The sequence below is a fragment of the Sorex fumeus genome, unplaced genomic scaffold (genome assembly GCF_029834395.1).
Source record: "Sorex fumeus unplaced genomic scaffold, SorFum_2.1 ptg000002l, whole genome shotgun sequence".
NCBI lineage: Eukaryota > Metazoa > Chordata > Mammalia > Eulipotyphla > Soricidae > Sorex > Sorex fumeus.
In genome coordinates, this window is record NW_026606059.1 from 71644024 (window position 1) to 71670828 (window position 26805).

Genomic DNA, 26805 nt, shown 5'->3' on the forward strand with positions numbered 1-26805 from the left:
CTATCCCTCTGCCAGTGTATGTTTCCTAGCACCAACGTTCCCAGTTTCCTTCCAATCAATCCCCTTCCCCTGCCTCTATGGCAGACACCCTATCTGCTATATTATTACACTGGCTTACAAATATCTATCAAATATACCTATATCTATCAAATACATTCACTTATTTTATCATATCCATTCAACAGATTAAAAATATAACTGCTGAAATAAATGTCCTACGATCCTTCATTAAGCCTAGTTAGCAAGCAGCAGAGGTGGGATTTGAATTTGCTTTCAGATGTTTTTAGTCTAGGTGCTTCCCCCGCCCTTTTGTTCCCTATTTTTGCAGGAAGTTTTTAGGTTTGGAACAACATGTGGCAATTCTTGGGGCTTAACTCCTCACCTTGCTCAGGGATCACTTCTGGTGATACTCAGGCAACAAACTAGGGTCAGCTGTGTGCAGAGGCTAAACACCTGTGCTCTCCCTCTCCAGATTTTTTGACTTTTTTTTTAAATCAGCAAAATCAGTTTTATTTTTTTTCTGAATAGGAATCTGATTCCCGCTTTTTTAAGTGCCTCATAATATTATGGAGTTTCAGGGGCTGGGCCTCTGTGTGGATGCAGTTGTTCCCACTGCAAAATCTCAGCTCTGTTTTACCACCAAAACAACCCCCTAGTCATTCCTTCATGCCCTCTCCTCTCCTTTCTCTCATACTGACCCTGGGACTTTTGCCAAGTCCAAGAGTTGGTTTTGGCTTTTTTTTAAAAAAAAAAAAGTTGTTTGCTTTAGTTGTTTGTATTTCACACACGAATTGAAACCATCTAGTAACTGTCTCTCATGTCTTTATTTCACAGCATTTTCACCTCAATCTCCATCCATTTTGTTCCAAATGATACAGTTTCATCCTTTGTAGTGGAAACTAATACTCCACTGTGATTTTATAACACAGCTACCTTATATGTTCCTATTTTGTTGGGCATTTAGATTGAGTCCATGTTTTTACTACTGGGAATAATGCTGTTATAAACATTGGGTGCAAATCACCTTCCAAATTTGTGTCTTTACGTACTTCAGATAAAAGCTTAGAACTGGTATCAGTTTTTGGGACATGAGTAATAGGACGTTTCCTTTCCTTTTCTTTTTGAAAGGATTCTCCATACCATTTTCCATAGAAGTTGCACCAACTTACCTCCTATTAAGAGTTTTAGGTATTCTCTTAGTATTATTTTAGTCATTAAAAGAGCACAGAACATAACAATATCATAACACCACAGTTGCACACACCACTTAAAGGAAACAAATAAAGATTTTTTCTTCTTTCTGTGTCTATATGTAATACCGGGAGCGAATTCACGTCTCTAGATTTCTTCTTGACTCTCCTGCTTAGGAAAAGCAGAGAGGTTATCAGATGAGTTAGTAATATTGACTTTTCCATGTTTTCCTTAAAAGGAATACAATAAGGGTTAGAGATCTGGTACAGCACATAAAAGCTTGTCTTATATCCGGCTGATCTACGTTTGATCCCCTGCACTGCATGTTGTCCTCTGACCCTGACAGACATGATTCCTGAGCACAGACCCAGGAGTCATCCCTGAGCACACCTGAGTCTTTTTGAGCCCTTTGGCCCAAACTCACACTCCTAAATAATAAATGTAATTTTTTTTTTACCTTGCAATAGTCAAACTCTGGCCACTGCTGGGTGTCTGGGCTAATATGCAAAAGATGAGTTAAAAAAGTCCAGAACAAAGTGGCCCTCCGCCCTGCTCAGGGACAGAGTTGGTGTATTAAATTCTAGTAGTAATAAAGTATAGAACAACACTGCCCCTGAGTGCAGAGTTCCTAACTACCATGGATTCACCTGCAAGGTGACAGTGATTCTGTAGTTGTTCTAGAATTTCACTTTTTAAGCAGACAGTTAAATTACAATGATGGGATCTTGGTGGGTTTGGGGTATCTTTTAAGGCATGAAAATCATTATTTTGGGGAACCAGGGAAATGACTGAGCATCAGAGCATTTTCCTTGCTTGTGTGAGTTCCTGGGTACAATGCCTGGCACTGTCGGGGGGAAGGCGAATAGGTGTTTTAGAGTAATAATTTCACATTAGAAAATCCCACCTTAGACCTGAAGTTTACCAACCACAGAATTATTTATTATTTATATAGAATATAATAATAAATTATTATTTCCACACCATGCTAGTATCTCGCCCGCACGGCAGAGCCTGGCAAGCCACCCGTGATGTGTTCGATATGCCAAACACAGTAACAACAAAATCTCCAATAGAGACGTTACTGGGCCCGCTCGAGCAAATCGATGATCAACGGGAGGGCCTTTATCTTTACCTTTACCTTCCACACCATGATTTACAAAGTTGTTGACAACGGGGTTTCATGTTTCCACCTCATCCCATCCCCTGTGACTACTTCTCTCTACCGATGTCCCCACATTTCCTCTCATTCCCTTTTTGGGCCACACCCTACATTGCTCAGAGACTATTCCTATCTCAGTGCTCAGGAGTAAACCCCCAGTGTGCTCAGCACACCATATGTGATGCTAGGTCAGCCACATGTAAGGCAAATACCTTAACCCCTAGACTGTCTCTCTAGAACAGATCAATTTTTTTAATCATCTGCATTTATCATGTAATGGCCATCGTGATAGCTTATCAGCAGATCATGGCTGGTTGAATTAGGCTATCAGGACTAGAATGCAGCTGGATAATGCTACCTATTTTCAATCCTTGAGATTTCAAAATACTACAGTTCAGCCTGCATATTACAGAGGTCGCTCATTAAGTTCACAGAGCTTCTCAGAACTTGTTATATTGTTAGACAAAGTCTCCCCAAACCAGAAGGAGTAGCTAATCTTGGTTCTGATCAACTTCCATCTTCCTGGTGCCAGAGTTCTGTAGGGAATTGGGATTCCCTGATGTGCTCAGTGCTGAGAAGTCATTCTTGATCTCTTTTCCAGAAGAGGCTGAACTTTGTGAGAAGTCCTGGAAGCTGGGGCAGGAGTTTTCTCTCTGTCCTGCGGTAACTGCCTCACGCTCCTCCCAGTAAAAATAATGAAATCTTTCAGTGAGCGAAACCTGTTCACCAGTGGGTCAGTCTGATGCCATCTTGTGCCTATTACTTATCTTGACTATTTCGGGGAGGGTTGTATATATCATGTATTCGGAGCCCCCTCGCACCCGACTCTCCCACTCCTTTCTGATGACACAGCTCTGCGTCACAGAGAGAGTGACAGTTTGGTTCTAAATGCAGCATTTAGGCACATTGGTTTGGGTTTCCTCAACAGCGTGATGAGATGAATGTCTGTCTTAACAGCCTTTTCAAGTTGAAAAATAGGAAGCATTCCTCTACGGCCCCAAACTGAATTGGCACCCAATAAATAGTTGTTATGATCATTGTTGTTCACAACTTATTAGGAAATTGCTGGGTAGGAGCGATACATCTTCAAGTCAGAAATGTGAACTGGGATCTAGAGCCAAAGTGTCACAAACTGTATCGGAGGAGTTGAGAAGGCACATAAAATAGTCTCTGAGAACTGAGTTTCCAAAAGCATGTGGAATTTCACCTTTGCTTCTTAATCCTCTCTTTTTTCCTTCTCACTTGTTTTTTCTCATTGGGATTATTTTTAATCTTTTTCCTTTGGTCTGTTCCGCTTTCATTTCCCCCGCAGTCCATGAGATATTTCCATTAGGACTATTCCAGAGTTACGTGGTTTTGTTGATGTTATACATGAATTTGGGCGTGGTTCCAAAACTACACCCAGTTCCAGTCTATACTCTCAGTGCACTATGATCTTTGAATCTAAGTGGGGGAGGGGCACAGAAAACCTTGCTTCCAAAACATAGCTTTCTAACTTTATGTCATTCACCGTGTTTCTGTCAACCTTTTTCCTTCCTTCCTTCCTTCCTTCCTTCCTTCCTTCCTTCCTTCCTTCCTTCCTTCCTTCCTTCCTTCCTTCCTCTCTCTCTCTCTCTCTCTCTCTCTCTCTCTCTCTCTCTCTCTATTAAATCACTATTAGGCACACACTTACAAAATTGTTCATGATCCGGTTTCTGTCATAGGGTGTTCCAACACCCATCCCTTCACTAAAGTACGTTTCCCATCAACAATGTCCTGGGTTTCTCTCCTTCCATCCCCCATCCCTAGTCTTCTGTTTAGAAAGGCTCAATTCCCCAGCTCTTTGGTTAAAGTTCTGTTTTCTGTGGGAGCACTGTAGCTAGCCTCTGAGAAGTAAATAATCAGAGGGCATACAGTAATCAGAGGGCAGAGGCTGCAGCCCTTCCCCCAGCCCAGCCTTTCCCCCATCCAGGCTCCCTCCTAAACGGGGTCATTATCCCCACACTAAAGTGGCAGTTTGGGCTGTGGCTCACTCTGAAAGCCCAAAGATAAACTTTCTTGGAAAAACTCCTTGGGCTGACCAGCATGCATTTCAAGCTGCTGGGAGTTTTGGGGAGCAAAATACAAGGACGCCGGTGATGTAGTGGCTGACCCCTGGGGTAGGACGGTGCGTGTCTCCCCCCACTTATCCTAGACTCCGGGTTCCCTGTCGGTGGTCTGCGGGAAGAGCCCACCTTCAGGAACCCCCCAAGCGTTCTTGAGGAAACGGTCTCGCTGTGCTGCCTTTCTCGCATCTGCTGGGGGAGGGGGGCGGGGAGCAGGGAGCTCAGCAAACATTGGCATCTTGCCCCTTGCCCGGGCGCCAGTATTCGAGGGAGCCCCGGGGCTGGGGGCAGGGCACTGGCCCGTTTCCTCACACTTCTCTCTCCGCCCTTGCTGTTTTCCAGGTAGTGAAGCGGATTTCAGCTCCTCCAGCAGCACTGGCAGCATTTCTGCTCCGGAGGTCCATATGTCGGCGGCGGGGAGCAAGCGGGCATCCTTCCCACGCAAGTAGGTTCCCCTCGAGTCTGCACAGCAATGCACCTTCCCCGGGGCCTCGCCTGCGCTTGGTGTTTCTGCAGAGCCACGAGCTTGGTCTCTATTCAGCTTCAATCGGTTTCAGCAGGTTTCGCTTGCGTTCAGCTAGCTGCATGCATTTTTAGGTTTTGAAACTCACATGCCTGGTATGCGGTGACCTGGGTTCAATCCCCAGCACTGCATTAAGTCCCAACCAACTGCCAGGTTTCATCCCCCAGAGCACAGCCCAGTGCGTTCCCAAAACAAACAATCAAAACAAAAAAAAAAAAAAAAAAAGGAGAGACTTAGTGAACCCCCATCACTCCCAATATCCTCCTGTGAAAGGAGGAAGCCCAGAGACGTGGTTGGCACCCACTGTGGGGACATCAGAGCAGCACACCTGAGCACTGGACTCTGGAGCCACACCGTGTGGCACTGAGCACATCACTTCTCTGTGCCTCAGATTTTCCTGTCTATAAAATAGGGCTCGCCTCCAACTCATCTCCTGGGCTTAGTGTAAGGATTGAATTTTTTCATTTGTTCTTGGAGCCTTGTAAGCATCCATCAGTATTTACCACTGATGATGTTAGTTTTGGGATGAGAGCTGGGGGCGTGGCTCTGTGGCCAGGCCCATGGCTTTCATCTCCAGCACCATAAAAGTTAAAGAAGGGCAACCGGATGGGGTGGATTGCAAGCCTTGGGATTCTTTGCTTCTGCCAGTGACTTTATTTACTCACCCAATAAACGTTTCTTGATTCAGCTGGACAGGTGAGCAGTCCACTCCAAGGAAATTGGATTTGGCATAGAAGAGAAGACCATATATATACAAATTATAGGATTTTTTTTTGAATACACGGGGAAAGGATATCTTTGATGATGAACTGGATAGTATATTTCAGGCAGGTTGTTGGTCCCAAGAGGTCTCTGTGAGGCCCCACTTCTAGTGGGGACCCAAATAAGGGGATGGTGTGAGCCAAGGGCCAAGAGACAAGGATTTTTCATTTTGGCTTTGGGAGAGTCATTTGGCTATGGGCAGTGTCCACATTTGTGAAGGAAATTGAATAACATGAATTCAAAGGTTTTTTTTTTTCTAGAGAAAAAGCTACTAAGTAGAATTCTAAAAGCTTATGTGTTCAAGAGTCAGTGAGCAAGTATTTTTCATTTTTCTTGGGAGAAGGTGAAACTGAGGCTTTGCTAATACAAGGAAATGAGACACAGTTTTATTGTTCAAAACAAAGTTTAAAGCATACCATAACAGGAATGATGTCCACAGTGAAAAAACACCTTTGCTTTATCCCCAAATGTCACCTATTTTGGCAACAAAGTACCTCTACTAAGATCAAGGCCATGAATATAAACATTCTCAATATAAATCAGAGGTGACTCGCTCTGAGAGTAAATGGTTTCTCTAATCTGCTAAAGAAACTAGCACTTACCTGTGATTCCAGGTAAAAAAAAAAAAGCAGAAAGGAAAAAGGTCTGACCTATAGAAGCAGCAAAATGTATTACATATCATTTTTTTATAAAACTTGTGTTTATGATTAAATCCCAAAGTAATGTAAATGATATTGAGTAGCAGAAAATGTTCTAGTCTTGAATCCTTGATTTCTTAGGCTTATTCATAATTGGTGTCTTGAACCCAGCTTCTCCTGGCTTAGTCCTGACTTTGTGCTCAGCAGTCACTCCTACACCTGTGGTGGAGGTTGACTGCATGCAAGACAAACACCTTAATCCTGTATTAAGCTTTCGCTGTCCCTTCTCAAGCCTCCGTTGTTTGTTAGCCTCATCATCTGTCCCAATTTCCGATTCTGGAGATCTCTACCTGCTGAGTTCAAGGAATTATGTGTTGAGTACATGGCCCAGAACTTAGGAAGGTCAATAAACAGCCGATGAAGTCACTAAAGGTAAAAGTATAATAGATGTGGAGGGCGGGAGTGGATGTAGTGGGAAGGATGGCTGTGATTATCATGAGGGTAATGATGGTGTTGACAGGCCTTGTGCGGACTGCCGTAATAAAATGTTATAGTCTAGTTGGCTCCAACAATTGTGGAGTCTCAAATTTTGGAGAAGTCCAGCATCAAGGTGTGGGCGTGATTGGCTTCTTCCTGAGGGCTGGTTCCTTGATTTGGAAGTAGCCATCTTGTTCCTTTTTTCTTTATCATTTTTATCTCTGCCCAATTGTGTCCACATTTCCTTCTTCATCTTTAAGGTAAGGTAAGGTAAAGGCCCTCCCGTTGATCATCGATTTGCTCGAACGGGCCCAGTAACATCTCCATTGTCTTCATCTTTAGCCACTAGTCAAATTAGAGTAGTGCCTAAACCCAGGGCCTCCTTTTAATTGGAATGCCACTTATTATAACTTTCCTTTCCAAATCCTGCTTGGGTGCTGGGAGTTAGGGCTTCTATAAACATATAAATTTGGGGAAGACTCAGGTCAGCCTATAGAGTTACCCATGATGATGATGATGATGATGATGATGATGATGGTGGTGATGAAGGGGGGAGGTATCACAGCACTGTTATCTGAAGTAGAGGGCAGGATCTGAGAAACAGAAATTCCTGTGGATTCCCTTTGAGGGTTCCTCCTTTGTATCTCTTTCACTCTCACATAACGGTTTCCTGGGTTCAGGGATGCAGAAGGGCCCAGCAAAATTCTCCTGTTTTGGCCTACACTCCTTTAGTCCACCAGAGTAGCATTGAGTTTGCCAGTTCAGAACCATGACCAATGTGGAATTGTGGCTTTTCCTCTCAAAATGCTTTATTCATCATCATTCATAATCTGTGTTAGCATTTGTTTTATTTTATTTTTAATTTTTTGCTTTTTGGGTCACACCTGGCGATGCACAGGGGTTACTCCTGGTTCATGCACTCAGGAATTACTCCTGGCGGTGCTCAGGGGACCATATGGGATGCTGGGAATTGAACCCGGGTCGGCCGTGTGCAAGGCAAACGCTCTACCCGCTGTACTATAGCTCCAGCCCCCTCTGTGTTAGCATTTGAACTAAGCTAAATGCAAAGAACTAAGGTGAGATTTTTCTTTATAGCACTAGCAACTTCTGTTTTAAAAGTTGGCTATCACAAATGATCTGATACTGTCTGAAGGATATGCGATATCTTGATTTCACTTTAAAATTGTTTGATAATATAACACGTTCTTGCTTTCTTCTTTATAAAGGACAAATTCTTGTAAGAACCTCTTCTAATTGAAGTTGTGTGTCACCATGCATTTTTGTGCATATATCACACAAAGGAAATCAGTGGTGGTTTTTTAAATGTAATATAGGCAGTACCTAAATACCTGTGTTCTAACTCAAAATAATATACAGATATCCTTTGCTTTATTTTTCTTCGTGGAGGGTGTCACTCCTGCCCCCTCAGAGATGCTCATGTGCTCCTCTAGACCCTTACTGGGGAGTTGTTCATGGCAATTCTCGGGCAAAAGAGGGAGAATGTGATACCAGGCTCAAACCCAGGCCTTCCATATGCAAAGCCTGTGCTCAGCCCTTTGAGATATCTCTCCTACCCTCTCTTTTTAAATTTTATTGATGGTTTATGAGAGTACAAATATTTATGTTTCAAGAATACAATGTTACCATGCCACATCTACCACCAACATATTCACATCTGTCCTCCCCACCCACTTTGTGACTTCCATTCTGTTGTTGGAGCTAAAGTTCTGTTTTCATTGGGGGTTGACTGTTCCCTTGCTTTGTTTCTTTATTAACCATGTATGAGTGAGCTCATCCAGTATTTGTCTTTCCCTTTCTGATTTACTTTGCTTAGCCTGACACTCTCAACTTCATTCATGTTTTAGCAAAGGGTGAGATTTCATTTTTTCTTATTGCTGAGCAGTACTTTGCTGTGTGTATTGTCCGCATCTTCTTTACTCACACACCTGTTGTCGGGCTCTTCCCTCTGTACTATTGCTCCAGCCTCATGGGCCTTCGTTTTATGTCAACCTTCATGAAGCCCTGACCCCCAAACAGTGAGAGGAATTCTCCATTTTCTCTGCAACAACTCATCTCTAGAACCTATGTATCTTGGCTCTTCTATATATTGCCTCGATGAATGTGTGTTTTCCTTCCTGAACTGATGCTTTTTTTTTCCTTTTTGGGTCACACCGGTGATGCACAGGGGTTACTCCTGGCTCTGCACTCAGGAATTACCCGTGGCGGTGCTCAGGAAACCATATGGGATGCTGGGAATCAAACCTGGGTCAGCCACATGCAAGGCAAATGCCCTACCCGCTGTGCTATTGCTCCAGCTCCGTGAATTGGTGCTTTTTTTTTTGTATTCTCTAAATAGTTGCTTAGCACTGGAAGTGGAGGATGATATGAAAGTTCTATTTGCAATTTTTTTTGAGAAATATCCACACCATTTTCCATAGAAGGAAAACCATTTTCTATTTCCATTAAAGGTAAAGGACTCCCAAATTTTTTCTTGAAAGTTTGAGTTATCCACTTTGCTTAATTGGCCTCTTCACCTACTGTCATGGAGAGATTCTTGGAAGCTTAATAGAAACAACATATCATGAAAGCAAGTTCCCAAATAATGGAATTTCCTTCAGTACCTGCTGGGGTTGTTTTTTTCTCATCAAGATGATAATGAAACATTGTTGAACAAACTAATGTTATTTGAAGCTCTGCTGTACCTGTTTTTGCTCACTGAAAGAAAACTCCAACAGTGTTCTTTTTTTCTTTCTTTTTTTTACTCTTAAAAGAAATTAAAAGGCAAAAGTGGAAGTGCTTTGGGCCTTAGCTGGTTTTGTTTGTTTGGGTTGTTTTTTTTTTCTGACTTTTTGGGTCAGACCCGGTGATGCTCAGGGGTTATTCCTGGCTCTGCACTCAGGAATTACTCCTGTCAGTGCTCAGGGGACCATATGGGATTCCAGGGACCAAACCCAGGTCAGCTACATGCAAGGCAGATGCCCTTCCTGCTGTACTATAGCTCCAGCCTCATGGGCCTTCATTTTATGTCAGCCTTCATGAAGCCCTGACCCCCAAACAGTGAGAGGAATTTTCCAGTTTCTCCGCAACCACTCATCTCTAGAACCTATGTCTTTCTCCTGTCATTCCTGCTTTGACTGTATGCCTGTTTTTTGTGTGTTTTTTTTTTCATTTAATTTAATGAAGATAAACAGAAAGTTGTCCACGATAGGGTTTTAGTCATATAGTGTTTCAATATGTATCCCTTCACCAGTGTACATTTTCCACCACTGATGACTGTGTATGTATTCCTTTCTATTTTATGTTGCCTCATTTGATTTGATAGGTTATTTTGGAGCGCTGGCAAAACTCCAATTATCACACATAAATCTTAGGCCACATCTGCTTATAAAAAGTCTCCTAGAAGTGATTCATTTTCAAATAGTTGAGGAAACCTGTGTTCCCTTTGGACTTGACTTTCAGTGACCTGATTGACTCAGTTGCTTTCACATAATAGAGTAGATAGAATGATGGAAGTAGAGTTGGGTGGGGGAGAATCACTGTATCTGCTTAATAGCATGGCAGGAACAAGTGTGCTATATTCAGGAGTTTCTGGAGTCATCAAGGGTTGTGAGAAGACCTCAAGGAGGTTAATTCAACTAGAAATTCCAGGTCAAAAGCAGGAATTAGCACTTTGCTTTCTCTCCTAACTTGTGGGGTGGTTAATCCTCCTTATATCTCCCAATTGCATGAAGAAATAGGCCCATTGGTGCCAAACTTAGAAGTGAAGCATGGAGAAGCCAATCCTAACCAGAGTGCGTAACTTTCCGATGGTCCGAGCTCCTCCCCACCCCGGGGCTGCCAACACTGGTTTGTCAGAGAGCCATCAGCCCATCTGTTCCCTATAAAGTGTCCCTCACGAAGAGAAAATAGTCCATTTGGATTGCTTCAAAAGGAAAGAACTGCTTTACTGAAGAATTTGGTGATGTTCCCTTATGTCTGGCTTATTGAGTTGACAGCTTGTTGATACTGTATTTGATGTCAAGCAAAGCTCTATGGTTTTGGAGTCAAGTATGTGAACACATCCACATGTACACAGGGCTGGATACAGCTATTATTAAAACTGGCAAAATGCAGCTCTGCTCTATGAAAGGTACCTTGTACTCCTTTGTTTTCTTGTAATGTCAACAGGACATATTCCTGACACATACCTGTTATCCTGTTTAAGTAATTTAACAGTCTCAAGCTGCTTGCTTATTTTACTTAGCGAGTGTCAAATGTCTGGACTAGATTAACAGGGAAATTCAAGCAAGTTTTACCCTGTAATAATACCCTACATTTGAATTGCCCCTATAGCTTACTGAATAGGGTGAAGGATATGACTAAGTGGTAAAGTGCTTCCAAACAAGCTGAAGACATGGGTTTGATTCCTGGCAGTAAACACACACACACACACACAAACACACTCACACACACACCCTTTACTGAATGTACTTACATGCATTCTTTGATTTGATTTTTTTCGTACTGACTTTGTGAGGAAGGCAGGAAAGATTATTATATCTTTCTGTTATATTATATTATATATATATATTTTATCTCTGTTAAATATATTATTTGCTTAAGTTCCTCATAAATGGCCATTCCAGGACTCTCACTGAGTTGATTCATTAGCACTCATTTAAGGAGTACTGAGCGTATACCATGAAGGAAAGATTAAGGATGTTCCTGAGGCACAGCAACAACTCCAGGATGCCCAAGGTCCATGGGGAAGGCAAAGAAATAAGTAGCTGCAATGCAGCAACATATTCCAGGAGGGAATTTTGCACGGAGCATTAGAGAGCAGCAAGGAGCAACAGTTGCACCAGACTAAGGAAGAAAGATGTCTTCTCCGTGGAGAACACAATCTGGAGGCTGAGGATAGGGAATAAGAACAGAGCATTCTAGGCAGAGAAAAAAGTTCAAACATAAATGATGTCGGAGAGAGAAAGGATCATCTCGAAACTAAGTTGTTTGGAAGCTGGGATAGAGGGAAGGAGGAGGAGGGACGGGCAGTCCATTAGAGGCATGCTGGAACTGTATTGGAGTCTGGCTTCCGACCCAGAGTGATAGTACAATGATAGTATGCTTGTCTTGCACATGGTCAGCCAGGTTCAACCCCTGGAACCCCGGCCTGCCATTAGTGATCCCTGAGCACAGATCCAGGAATAAGCTCTGATCACCCCTGGGAGTGACACCAAAACCAAAAAGACAAATTAAAAAAAAAAAAAAGCCTGGCCTTTATTCTGGAGGCGGGGACCAGAATTGAGTAGTTTTAAAGACAATGACATGCATGGGTGACTCTTCTTGGTGGGATGGGGGTGACAAAGCAAGAGGAGAGAGCAATGAGATGAGTGATAATAAGAACCTAGCAATTAAATGGTGCATGTTGTGCTAAGTCATTGGGAATGGAAAGAAAGCAAGGGTAGGTGCGGGAATTGGGTAGTTAAAATGAGAGATGGATGTGGGCTCAGTTCATGCCATTTTGTCATTCTCTTCTATTTCCATCAAATAAACTGACCTCATTTTACTTGTCCCAGTGGGAACCAAACCAAATCGTTTTCAAGCTGAAACAGGTATCACTGGAATAAAACCACATCTTCAAAAGAGCCTCAACGTGAACCTAAACCAAATCAGTATTTTTATGTGACTGGGGCTTAAGCAGTCAATGATACTTCATTCAAAACAAGCTTGGTGATGGCAAACTATCTGGGAGAAGGGCAAAGAGAGAGAGGTTACCTGTGCTAATGACACAAGAGGCAAAGTCCCAAGTGCTCACAAGGACGGCTCATCAGGACAGTTTTGTCCTAAAAACGATTCAGTGCCTTCAGGCTCTATAAATTAGATTTCCTTAATGGCAACTAGCTCCGAAGAGGAGTAAAACATTAGCATCGGGGCCCCAGTCATCCTAAGGAATTTGAACATTTTTTCCTGCATTTTCTCCTAGCCGAGGTCCCCATGGGCGGAGTAATGGAGTGTCATCGCACAAGTCTGGGAACAGCCCCCCATCCCCCCGGGAGAAGGACCCTCTCTCCGTGCTCTGCAGGAACCAGCTGAATCCTCTCCACCTGCATCCCAGTTACGCACCTTCTTCTCCAAGTAGCAGTAACTCCGGTTCCTACAAAGGAAGTGACTGTAGCCCCGTGATGCGGTGAGCACCCGTTACCAAACACCCTTACGCCTTGTCTTGGCAGAATTTTCTTTCAAAGCTAACAAACAGGACAGGTGACACAGCTGAGTGGTAGAGCATTTGCTGAAAGATCCTGGGTTCAAGATCCGACATATCACCCTCATCACCTCCACCCTCCCACACACACACACACACACACACACACACACACACACACCAATACACACACACACAAAAGAAATCCTGAATGAAAGCAAACATATACGGAAAGGAGAGGATTGGCTCACTGGTAGAGATCTCGGGTTCAAATCCGGTACTGCATAAAAATAAATACTAAAAACAAAGAACAATACAGCAGCTTTACACCTCATACCTTACTTGGCTAGAGAACACTTGGTTTTCCTTATCTCACACTCAGATGATCAACTTCCGGGACTGCTCAAGAAGGCCCCTACGTTGTCGTCTCTACTAAGATTCCGCAGGGCAGAAAGTAACCCAAGAGGGAAGCCAATTGGCTTGAGTCTGTAGGAAAAGAGGGTCACTGCCTTATACTTCCTCGCACTTTCAGACACTAGGTGATCACTGAGTGTCTTGCTGTTCCAGGTACCCATCTTAGAGGGCCGGACACTGACCAGCAAGCAGAAAGGGCCTGAGTGTTTAGTGTCCAGAGCCCAGTGGCGCATCTCAAGACAAAAATCGCAGTAAGATGATTCAGCAAGTGCCTGTTTTTATGTTCGTAGAAAAGAGCTGGGAGGTGGTGGGCAGGCAAGTGAGTACTGAGGACTCAGAGGGTCTCTCTGAGGAGATGACATTGCAATGAGAGCAGAAGATCAAGCAAGGAATGCATTGGTCCCTGGGGTAGGGAGGGTGTCCAGAGGAAGAAATGTGCATCCTCATGAACCCTGGCCAACTTGGAGGGGTGGGGTGTGGGGAGCAGAAACAGTGTCCAGCTTGGCGGGTCCAGTCAGGGAAGCAGCTGCCAGCTCCTCCTTCAGCCCCCTTCCTTCTGGGTAGCAGTGCCCTCTGGACTACTTGTAGCCGGGAGCCTGCTGGGGAAGTTTTGGGGGAACTCTCAGTATCTCTTTTCCAAAGCAAGCTGGAGAGAGAGGAGAGTGGTCCTGTTCCCTTCCAGAGAGGCCCATTTGGTCATGGTGTGCTTCTGCTGGGGACTGCTCTGGAAACAATTGGAATTCAACCCATGACAATTGGGCTTTCTCAGAGCAGGGGCGCATTGTGTGAAAAGTTAGGTCATCTCGCTCCCTTCCGTCCCTCCCTCCTGCCCCCATTGTCCTCCATAGTGTGAGAAGAACAGCGTTCCTCGGGACCATCGGGCCACCCGGCAGACAATTAGGCATTATTTTATATGAGATCATTTCTAAGCCATAGAAAATCCCTTTGGTCTGCACACCCCTGCACACGCACGCACGCGTGCGCACACGCGCGCGCGCACACACACACACACACACATATACTTTAAGATGGAATCTTTCTTCACCACAGTTCTCACCCCTCCCTCCTCTCCCTCTTTCTCACTCTGTCTCTCACTCTCTGCCTCTCTCCTCTCTCTCACTCTGTCTCTGTCTCTGTCTCTGTCTCTGACTCTCTCTCTCTCTCTCTCTCTCTCTCTCTCTCTCTCTCTTTCTCTCTCTCTCCCTCCCTCTTCCTCTCTCTGTCTACCTTCACCCTCAAGGGTGAGCTGGGCCTTCACTTTTTGGAATATAAAGAAAGTTATTTCATTACTTGGATTATTTCAGGCGGCCCGGAAGGTACCTGTCCTGTGGTGAAAATCATGGGGTCAAGCCCCCGAGTCCTGAGCAGTATTTGACTCCTCTGCAGCAGAAGGAGGTGACGGTGAGACACCTCAAGACCAAGCTGAAGGAATCCGAGCGCCGTCTTCATGAGAGGTGACCGCTGCCCCTTTCTTCCATAGCCAGGCTTAACTGCAGTTGCTTTGTCCAGAAAGGGGAACGCACACTCAAACCATGGAAGAGTAGAAAAAGATTTCATTTAATTTTGTCAGGTGTCTTAAATCCACTTCTCAAAAGAGTCATTTTATAATCCTCTGTGGCTGTTCTTGGGGGTCTGAAACAGTCCTGCCCACCTCCCTCTGTTGGCGGGACCTCAGCTTATTTTCTGGGCGTGTCCACTCAGATCTAAAGAGCTGGGTGTATGTCTATTTGTATGTGGCAGGCACAGTCCCATAGGGCCCACAGAGTCGTTCAGTACATGCCTCTCCAGCCCTGGGTCTGAGAGGACGGCGGCTGCATTGTGATTCCTGCAGCTATTTCTGTTCCAGAGGAAGCACTTCATTATTCTTGGCTGAGTGTTAAGGTGGGAAGGGCGGGGAAAAGTCCCTTGTTTGAGAGATCTTATCTCAGAGAGGAAAGACCTTTGATTTCTTGGAGCAGGCCAGATTTTCTGCCGGATGGTTTTCCACAGGAAGGTTTTGGGATGGACAAAAAGCAGAATTCCAACCAGGGTAGCTGCCCTGCCAAGCCAGGGTGCAGTTAGACCCTATTTTCTGAAAACTTTTGGTTTATGTATTTAGGAATCCCTGGGATGATTTGTCCAATCCAGAGAGGGCAATAGGGGAAGACAGCAAACCTTGAAAAAAAAAAACACTGTTGGATTGAGAAAAGGTTCATGAAGTTCTTATACGATGCCTTAAAAAAAAAAAAAAAAAAGGAAAACAGGGGCTGGAGCAATAGCACAGCGGGTAGGGCGTTTGCCTTGCACGTAGCCGACCTAGGTTTGATTCCCAGCATCCCATATGGTCCCCTGAGCACCTCCAGGAGTAATTCCTGAGTGCATGAACCAGGAGTAACTCCTGTGCATCACCGGGTGTGACCCCAAAAGAAAAAAAAGCAAAACATCGGGGTCCAGCGAGATACCACAGGGGTTCAGGCACTTACCTTGCAACCTTGCACACAGCTAACTGGAATTAGTTTCTAGTGCCACATATATATGATTCCCTGAACTCTGCCAGGGGCTGGAGCGATTGCACAGTGGGTAGGGGGTTTGTCTTGCATGTGGCCGACCCAGTTTTGATTCCTCCGTCCCTCTCAGAGAGTCTGGCAAGCTACCGAGAGTATCCCGCCCGCATGGCAGAACCTGGCAAGCTCCCTGTGGTGTATTCGATATGCCAAAAGCAGTAACAACAAGTCTCACAATGGAGACTCTACCGGTGCCCACTCCAGCAAATCGATGAACAAAGGGAGGACCATGCTACAATGCTATAGAACCCTGCCAGCACTGCCCAGGGAGTCCCCTACCTCCCCCCATGATGCTGATTCTCATACTCTTGTGACTGTTTCACTCTGTGGGGTGGAGAGAGGTGCCAGGCGGACTCTGGAGCACTCACGTTGCTTGTTGCCGGGCTCAGTGCTAATCTGTGTCTTTCCTACTAGGGAATCTGAGATTGTGGAGCTGAAGTCGCAGCTGGCCAGGATGAGGGAAGACTGGATCGAGGAAGAGTGCCACCGGGTGGAGGCCCAGCTGGCCCTCAAGGAAGCCAGGAAAGAGATCAAGCAGCTCAAGCAGGTCATCGAGTCCATGAGGAGCAGCCTGGCAGACAACGACAAGGGCATTCAGAAGTACTTCCTGGACATCAACATCCAGAACAAGAAGCTGGAGTCTCTCCTTCAGAGCATGGAGATGGCGCACAGCGGCTCCCTGAGGGACGAACTGTGTCTCGACTTTCCCTGTGACTCCCCAGAGACCAGCTTAGCCCTGAACACCCCTTTTGACAAGAGGGCAGATGGGGTGACGCTGGAGGAGACGGTGGCCGAGGAAGCGGCCGACAGCGAGCTGCTGCTGGGAGACAGCTTGGCTGATGGCACAGATTTGTTTGAGGAGATGAGAGAGACCCACGAGGGGGACTTACTTCACTCCACCCCAGAGGCCAAGGGCCGGGAGGGCCTCCCTGGGGAGGGAGAGCCGCAGGAGGTCCGCACAGGGGTGGAACGAGCCGTGCAGACAGACGTGGTGCCCTACGGCCTGGCCATCTCAGACTTTATCCAGCACATGCTCCGATTCCAGAACCCAGGTCCCTCCCGCCCGGCCACCCTGGGAGAGCTTGGGCCTGACTGCCCCGCAGACACCCCACACCCCATCTCTGCACTTCTGCTGGATCTGACAACGAACACCCCAGACTCAGCCCGGCTCTTGTCTCCCGTGGAGACCCCGGGCCTCCTCGAGGCAGCTCTGGAAGCTCCCGAGAACCATCTCATGAGCTTGGAGCTGGATTTTGCAGGCCCCGCCAAGGAGAGGTTGGACGGCGCCAGCCCACCCGCCCTGTCGCGTCCCGGGGACGTGGCCAGGCAGTACTGGAGCAGCAGCTTCTTGGTGGATCTGCTGGCCGTGGCTGCCCCCGCGGTCCCCACGGTCCTGTGGGCCTTCAGTACTCAGAGGGGAGGGGTCGATCCCATCTACAACATCGGGGCCTTGCTCCGGGGCTGCTGCGTGCTGGCCCTGCACTCGCTCCGCCGCACCGCCTGCCACGTCAAAAGCTGAAGGGTAGCAGTCGCTTCCCTGTGCCAATCAGTCCCCGTGTGGCGTGGTGCCAGGTGGAGAAACAGCACCCCATTCACCCCTCCCCCACCCTACCTCCAGCCCCCCCACCCCCACCCCCAGCGGCAGTGTCTGTTCTGTCGATTTGCTCCCCCCGTGTTGGATTTGCACTATGTTTAGTTGAAGCCTGTTTGCTGTTTAGAACCAGAGGAATCTTCCAGGCGTCCTGCCCGTGTGTAAAGAAAGCATGCATAGGACCCTGCCGCGTCGTCCGAAGTTCCTGTTCTCCTCCTCCGTGGTACAGGAAGAGAAAATGCCAAGTTTGCACTCTCGGGACAGCTTCTGTAAGGCTGGCATGCTTTGTCCTTGCTTCTGCTTCGTGCCGTTTCCCCGTGTGTGATGGTTCCAGCATTCCGATGGTCTTGCGCATAGCAGGGGACTGTAACCAAAAATTCAGATGTACTTGTGAAATGGGTTTGAAAAAAAAAAATCTTTGAATAGCACTTTTAGTCTCTTCATGGATTTGATAAGGGTTGAGTGTTTGAAGTTTTTTACTTAATGTAGCTCCAAAGTCTTCAATGGCTTGTTTGTTCTTAAACCAGTTCCTTGGTGAAATCGTAAGTTTACAATGTATTAACTTATTTTTTGCTTATTATAGAGAGTGCTATAGAGTGTTTTATTGGAGACTGTTCGTAACCACAACTTCAGCATGATGAGAAGAAAGATTAGTGTTTCCACTTAAATAAATGTTTTATCCTCCTATATAATGGTCTCTGTGGTTTTGCTTTGATATATCATGAGATATATAATTTAAATGGATAGTAGATCTTTTCACCTTTATCAAGCATGATCTGTCAAAAAAAATGATACTGGCTTGAATATAAAAAAAGAAAAACTAATTTTAGTGAAAGTGAAGATTTCCTCCTCTAATTATTAAAAACGTATTGGATCAAGGTAGATTGATTATTTGCTTTGAAATTTCACATACTTGTTTATGTAATTTTCTATGGATATTTACACAGTAAGGCTTCATTATCCACTGTGTGGATATTTACACAGTAAGGGTTCATTAAGTGTTTTATGTAAGTTAGATTGGCTTTATTTTCGAGCATTCTAGGGGTGCAGAGAGGCAGAATATGCAGTATCAGATGCCTTCCTTACATTGGCATACTAGGATGAGTGGGTTTGAAAGGATGAGATAATATTTTATCTGTTTCCTTCATTGTCTGCTCCTCCCAGCTTTGTGAATTAGTTACATCTCTATTTTACAGACGAGGAAGTTGAGCTTCAAAGAGGTTGATTACCCCAGATCTCATAGTTCATCTGCTAAGCCATGATCAAGTGTGTACAAAATAAATGCCTTTTCCACTTTACATAAAAACCTGGAGAATATCCCAAGTTCATTCTCAACTAGAGGCCCCTTCCAAAGAAAGCGCTTGTCACCCTGAAATAAACTTTATTTCCATGTATGTGCCTTGGATACTGTCCATCTCCTCCACAAAATATCAGTTCTCTGAGGTTAAGGATTTTAAATTTTGTTTGTTCTATTTTGTTCAATTTGTTCTATTTTGTTCACAGATGTAAATCAAGAGCTTGGAAGAGCAGAGGACTTCTAAAAGTCTTCTAAGAGCACTTATAAAAGTCAATGTTAAATGAATTCATTTATCCTGCATTTGGGTTTTTACAACCGAATTTATGCTAAGCTAGGGGTTTTACACAGTTGGCATCAATCATGATGGGGACACACAGGTTTCTACCCTAACGAGGAACTCGGCTGCCTTTGAAAGACACCCAACATGCCAAGAAACAAACAAGTCATTTTTTATGATAAAAGATCTTTTAATTGAGACATGAGTGAAACTAATGATCACATCTCTGAAGAAATACCAGTGCTAATGGACAAAAAAAGAAAACCAGTTGTATGAAGATGTAGGAAAAGAGGTAAAAAGATTGCAAAAAAGAACAATCCAGAAGCTGGGAAGCTAGCACAGGGGTGGACCCCTATTCAGTTCCCAGCACATGGTTTCCAGAGCACTTCCAGAGGTAGCCCTGGAGATACCTGGGCACTTTAGGGGAGTTTCCATGGTTCCTGAGCACTGCGAGGACTGAGCAGCACTACCTTCACTGGCTGTAGCATTGCGCCATCACATGGTTAAATAAGTATCACTGGAAGTGGCCCCTGTGGCCTCTGTGTACTACTTTGGAGGGTCTCCCCCTTACAGCTCAAAAAAAAAATATGAGAAAGTCCTGTGGCACTTAAGATGTCAGCAAGTTCTAGCAGCAGGATTGAGTAGACTGTGGGTAGGGAAGACAAGTGGGGAAGCAGGTGAAGTGAACAAAATGCTGTTTACAATGAGTCATATAAATGGGGTTACATAGAATTGGCTTGAACTTTTAATTTTAAAGGACTGAAAAAAATCTGGTTTTCTTTTTTTGAAAACTGTGACTTCTAAGTGCATGAGTTGTCAGCAGGCACAAATGGAAGAAGTGAGGTCACTTAGGGATAATTCATAATAGTTTGTGTGATTTTGACAATTTGGAGGTGGAAGTGGATACAGCTATTGTGTTAGATAATTAAAAATAGATTTTAAAGGTAGAGATGATATTATTTTTCAGAAGATTGGAGGTGTGGAGGTAGGAGAAATAAAGGGGTTGGAGAGATAGCACAGCAAGTAGGGTGTTGGTTTGCCTTACACTAAACCAAATCAAGATCAGTCCCTGGGATCTCATATGGTCCCCCAAGCACTGCTGGTAGTAATTCCTGAGCATAGAGCCAGGAGTCTTTCCTGAGCATGATCAGATGTGACCCCCAAAACACAAAAGCAAAAAAAAAATTAAAATTAAGGATGAATTTCTGGTTATATGGCTAAAGCACCCAGGTTTGTGATGTTTTGTTGTTGTTGTTGCTGTTGCTGTTTTTTGGTGGTTCACCCCCGGAGGTGCTCAGGACTGAGGTGCACAGATCACTCCTGGCTCTATTCTCAGGGGTCACAGCACAAACCGAGGTGTGAGCAATGCAAGGGAAGTGCCTGACCCACTTCACTGTCACTCCAGCCCATGTTGTTGTGCTTCCTACTGAGAATGGAATGAGTTAAAGAGAACAAAGTCTGGGAAAATAAATTAGAGTTATTAAATATCATTGAATATTTAAACAATATTAATATATTGCTTTAATATAGTAATTATATAAAAAGATAATATGTTAATTATATGTAGAATGTTTTGTATATTTATGTATTAATTAATATATAGTAATAGCACTGTAGCACTGTCCTCCTGTTGTTCATCGATTTGCTCGAGCGGGCCCAGTAACGTCTCCATTGTGAGACTTGTGTTACTGTTTTTTTTTTTTTCTGGCATATAGAATATGTCAGGGGAGCTTGCCAGGCTTTGTCATGCGGAGTGAGATACTCTTGGTAGCTTGCCAGCCTCTCCAAGAGGGATGGAGGAATTTAACCCAGGTCAGCTGGGTTGGCCGCATGCAAGGCAAATGCCCTACCAGCTGTACTATCGCTCCAGCCCAATATATAATAAAATTAATATAAAATCAATATATAACATTGGTTTGTCCTTTCTCCCTTGCAGCAGGGAGCTTAGATTTATTGAATTACAGTCATCACAGTTCTTCCAAGCCACTTCCATTCTTCTGTGTTTATCTTTAACCTCTGTTTTCTGCTTCCCCTAGCTGTTAATCACTTATACTCCCAAATCAGACCCTGTGACTTGTAAAGTCCAATTCTTCTAAGGACATTGCATTTTGTATATGCAAGTGAAATATTGCGTTTCTCTTTCCTTTATATCCTGCATAGCTTACTTTAGAGCAATGTCCTTTTTGTATAGACACAGGAAGACAGTTGATGCTATGATTTTTGTAACTTGGGAGTTGATTGACTCTGAATATATTTACTCCTGGGCATCTGTCACATTTACTTGACTTAAGCCTTTGTTGCCCTTAGTTTCTAACACCCCAAAAGACCCCTGTTTCCTCCTTCGTGCACCCATTGCAGCCAGCCAGGGTGGGGAAGTGGCCCCTGAACACCAAACGCATGTAGCATGCACCCACACTTTTTGAACTCACAAAATATCTATGTGGAAAGGTCAAGTGGGTCTTTGCAAAGAGGAATGTGGAACTATTGAGAACTGTCAGAATTATACCACAAATTAGGGCTCTTCAGTGATTACCTAAGTGTTGAACGGATGAGGTAGATGAGATTATACAGGAATAAAATAAAGAAGAAGGTCAATTACTTTAGTATTAGAAAGCTCCAGAGGAGAGCAATTCAAGAATAGAGAATCTTACTGTGTTGAAATCCTACCAAGAGGCTAAATAATATGAGAACAAATTCAAGTGTACCAGCTTTAATCATAAGTCTTATTACCGTCAAGATCATTTTCTTTAGAGAAATAAGATTGAAACCAAATTGGAGTGGATAGTGGGGTGATGAGTGAGTAGAAGAGAGAAAAGAAAAATTAATGTGAGTGATTTTTTTTATTTTATTGCAAACAGCAATAAAGTAGTATTGAAGTAGTATTTACAATGGGATTTGAAGTACAAAAGTGTTTTAATTACCGATATTGAGAGTAGATAGAGAATATTTTTGTACATGAAAAGAACATTGAGGTCTAAGAGACAGGATTAATTGGAGGAGGAAAGCCCTAGCCAAGAGAACTGGAATTGGATGTGAAACGTGAGGGTATGTTTGTGTAGAGTTAGGTGGTTTGTCTCGGAGAGATCATTTTTCCACACATACCAACTCTGACACAGCACACAAGACCCCAAGAGGGATTTGGCTGAAATGGAAGGCAAACTATTTCTGGAGGTGAATAATCGGAAGTGTCCCAAAAATAATGAGCCGTGGTGACTCGAGTCCCTTCCTGTAGTCTAAACCAGAATAATATGTAGATGCTTTTTCTTTTCTTGCAGTCCCTCTTTGTGTTTATTTTTAGTTGCCACTAAACTACACCATTTTCACTTTAAAAAACATTTGGCATTTGGGGGATCCACTTGTTGCTACAGAAACAAATATAACCACATGCTATTTTTCATCAGCTCAAGAGGAGTGGAAGCTTGGGCTCTGGTGAAGAAGAGCTTCATGAACCACAATTATTTGTGTTGTTATCAAATTGGAGACAGCTAATCATGAATAGCATGACTTTATTAAAACTCTGTGTTCTTTTTTTCTTCATATACGAAAAGATTCTAGGAACTTGAATTGATTTGTCACTGGGCAAATATATCATCCACACAAAAACAAACATGAGATCTTGGAACCACTGTTGGAAAAAGGAGATCTCCAGGAGATCTTGGAGCACACATAACAACACCTCACCCCCAACAACCCCTTGGCTTCCCTTCCTATTTCAGTTCCCTCCTTGTCCAGGGTTTGAGTATGTATAGCCCATGGAAAATTAGTGCCTTTACTCACAACAAAGTCTCACAAATGAGTCCCTTGGAATAAATAAAAGATGAAACATAGTTTGCCTTTCGGAAGCTTAAGGCGTTGGCTAGTTTTGTGGACAGGATGATCTGATTCCAGACAGAAATGCTCGAAGTAGCTCTCAGTACCCTGAGTGCCTGGGATGTATAAACAGGCTTTAAAATGGAAAAATAACAACCATTCCACTCTATTGAATCAATTGCACTCCCAAAAGAGTAAATGTTAAACATGTCCTACAGTTATGTATGCAGACATTCCAATTCATGAGAAAAGATTATTCCCAAAGGGATATACTGACCTTTCCAAGTTGAGCTGTTCAGAAGGGAGGAAAATGCTTCGCTCTCAGATGCCAAGTCTTTCTGACATTTGTGGCAGGAGAAAAAGGAAGTCTGTGATTTGGATTTTTCATGATTCTGCTTCAAGTAGTGGTTGGGTGGGTTGGATGTTTTTCTTTTCAAGATGTTTTACTTTGGGACTTGGAGGAAGTTTCTGACTTCCAATTTGGCTCAGTGAGCACTTTTACAAAATTCCATAGTTCCCTGTCTTATCAGGCAGAATGTTTACAATGCAGTAGTGTGCTGGGGAAAAAATTTAAATAATAATTTAGAGCAATCCACTATTTAATGTTAAAAAATTTTGAATCTGAGAAAAAGAAAGAAAGAAAGAAAGAAAGAAAGAAAGAAAGAAAGAAAGAAAGAAAGGAAGGAAGGGAGGGAGGGAGGGAGGAAGGAAGGAAAAGAAGGGAAAGAAAGAGAGAAAGGAAGGAAGACAGAAAGAAAGAAAGAAAGAAAGAAAGAAAGAAAGAAAGAAAGAAAGGAAGGAAGGAAGGAAGGAAGGAAGGAAGGAAGGAAGGAAGAAGGAAGAAGAGGGAGAAAGAAGGGAGGAATGAAGGAAGGGGGGAAGGAAGGAAGGAGAGTGAGAGAGGAGAGAAGGGAGGAAGGAAGGAAGGAAGGAAGGAAGGAAGGAAGGAAGGAAGGAAGGAAAGAAGAGAGGGGAGGGAAAGGGGAGAGAGGAGAGAAGAAAGGAAATGCTAAGCTGTTGAGAATGTTGAGAATCATTGGAATATTCACTTGTAGAACATTGATTCTAATGGAGGATGGTCTAAATTTCAAGTTGCTTCAAAATTGAGTACTTATATCAGTCAATTCAGACGATTAAATGTCATATCAAAGAACCATCTTACTAAAAATAAACTTAAAAACAAGAACGATCTTACTGCTATTGTGGAAGTTCATGTTTTATGACACATAACTTGAAAGCTATTAAATTTAAAGCTCCAGCTATTTAAGATTCTTTTTAGACAACAATAATAGCTCATTTTTACACGACTAGAAATCTTATAGCAGGAATTTATTTTAAACCACTGGAAGACATCTCTGCTATAACTAACTCTCCACAATCACAATGTTAAAAAATTACTGGGGGACAGGGCCCAAAGCGATAGTACACTGAATTGCCTTGCACACAGTCGAACTGGGTTCAATTCCCTGCTCCCTATATGGTCCACCAAGCCCACCATAACTGATCCCCGAGCACAAGCCAGGAGTAAGTCCTGACTATACTGGGTGTGTCCCCCAAACAAACAAAATTTTATTAATTTTTGGAACCCCTAGGACTTGACATTGCCAGTACAACTTTTGCCTGAACCTAATGAAAGCTACACTTTCTTCCTATCCTGAACAACCTTTACTGAGCTCAGAGTCCCCTCGCTGCAGTCAATGGGTCTGATGTATAATCTGTTTACGCTTTGTTCTAAGAATTCAAAGCTGATACCAACAAGGACCCAGACCAATGCAAGGATATCAGCCACCCACAATAAATTTATCTATCAAGTTGACCTGGAAAAGGTTTCATGGGGAACTTCTAGATTTCTGGTGCCAAGACCTTCATGCCTCTTCAAAACCCCGATGTTCAGCAAGGCTTTGGGGTATTTTGCTTGCTTATCTCTTTGTTTCGTTGAGCTACAGCCTCTGCTGTCTGTGCAGTTGGAGACTTCTTCCCACATGAACTTTTTCTCTGTAGATAGTTCCTCCTTGTCAGTGATTGGCATTTTGTGTGATGAGTGAGAAATCTTCATTTTTCCCCTACTAGTGATCACCATGATAACAAATGGTTATAAAGTGCATCTAAATAATTTTAAAATTCAGACAATGTCTTAATTCTACTTAGCAGAGTATATCAAGGAATTGGAGTCTTTAGCATTTAAGTTTTATAAAAAGTTTATCTGTTGCAGAAAATGTTTCCATGACAAAGAGATCACTTCGCACTTGTTAGTGATATCCTACAGAATGTCTTAATGGCTCCTGCCAAAATAGAACAATCTTCATTCTGTTTTCTATACGAACACTTTTTTGTAAGCATGTTCAGCAATTCTTCATAACAGACAATACAAAATATATTCTTAAGGTTTGCTTTGGGACAGGGATTGGGGTTTGGGATGGAAATATCCCAAATTTGGTGGTGAGAAGGTATAATGGTGGTGGGATTGGTGTTCAAATATTAAATGTAATCGAATATTGTGAATTAACTTATAAAATTAAAAAAATTTTAAAAAATTGCTTAGCAGATGTCACCAGTGACCTTTGAGGGTGGGGAGATGGCTCCAAGGACTAATGCTTAGGCTCTGTCTCCCAACAGCAGGAATGAGCCTTGAGCAACTCACTGGGAAGTGCCCCAACCCCCAACCCCCCACCCTAAGTGGGTTTGGTGGGGTTGAGGGGTGGGTGTACTTCTCATGTAAGCAGCTAGTTCACCAATTCTCCCTCCCTTAATAAAGAGATTTTTAAAAGACAAAAAAAAATACACAAGACCCTGGATTCCATGCCCAGTACCAAACCAGAGAGACTGAGACAGAAAGACAGAGAGAGAGAGAGAGAGAGAGAGAAGAGAAGAGAAAGCTTATGCTTACTGCATTAGTATTTACAATAGTGGAGATCTGGAAACCATCCAACTGTTGAACCACAGATAATGGAGAATGAGGATTTTTGCACATACACAATGGAATACTGTATAAAGATAAAATCTTGCCTTTGAGAATGGCATGGATGCAACCAAATGGAGGAGATCATGCCAATGAGTAAGACGAATGACATATCCGATGATTTCACTTGAGTATGATATGCACTACTAAAAACCTATCCTTTAGAGGGCCAGAGAGATAATATAGCAAGTAGGGAGCTTGACTTGCATGTGGCTGACATAGGTTCAACCTCATATTTTCTCTGAGCCCCACCTGGAGGGATCCCTGAGCACAGAGGCAGCAGTAAGCCCAGAGTGCTACAAAATTCAGGCCAAAAACCAAAGGATGTGTGTGTATGGGGGGCAGGGGGCGCAGGGAGACGGCAAGACAAGAACTTAGTTCTTAGAACTTCTTCTCTAGTTTGTAAAGAACTCATTGAAGATTATGTTTCAAAGTTAATACCTTTGGTGGGGTAGTTTCTAATAATTTCTTTAATAAATGAGAATTAGCTTGACATTTTTCCCCCAAGAAACAGAAGTATTTGAATGTAATGCTGTAGTTATACATTTTCAGTTTATTTAGATCAGATACTAAAATCTAGGCATAATGAAATGTAGTTTTTATTTATATTAACACATTACACATTTGCAAAAAGAGCCAGTTTCCTCACTAAAGTGCCTCTTAATCAGATGAGGTCGAAGGTCACAGCTTTCATGCCTGTGCTGAGCAGACAGTACCCAGAAACCTTCCTGTAAATTGTGCCCATGTCTAGTTACTGTCATCATCTCATTAAGTGTCTTCAGGATCCAATGGAGAGAATAAAGCACAAAAAAAGAAAGAAAAAAAAGAAAACACCCAAGCATAGAAAATTAAAAAACTGTACTGGAGTTGGTGGCATGTTGGCCAAAATCATCTTAGTC

At 43.5% G+C, this 26805-nt stretch overlaps 1 protein-coding gene across 3 annotated transcripts in view; it reads left to right on the plus strand.

Annotated features, from left to right (window-relative positions):
• The window catches only part of SYBU (syntabulin), a 94917-nt gene extending 76661 nt beyond the window's left edge, over positions 1–18256 (plus strand). For all 3 annotated transcript variants that reach the window (XM_056110092.1, XM_056110090.1, XM_056110091.1), the window contains exons 5-8: positions 4777–4879; positions 12797–13000; positions 14734–14883; positions 16387–18256. In XM_056110092.1, the coding sequence (XP_055966067.1) occupies positions 4777–4879; positions 12797–13000; positions 14734–14883; positions 16387–17491 (1562 nt within the window). In that variant the 3' untranslated portion in view covers positions 17492–18256. The remainder of the gene's footprint in view (positions 1–4776; positions 4880–12796; positions 13001–14733; positions 14884–16386) is intronic.
• Positions 18257–26805: the final 8549 nt, after the last annotated feature.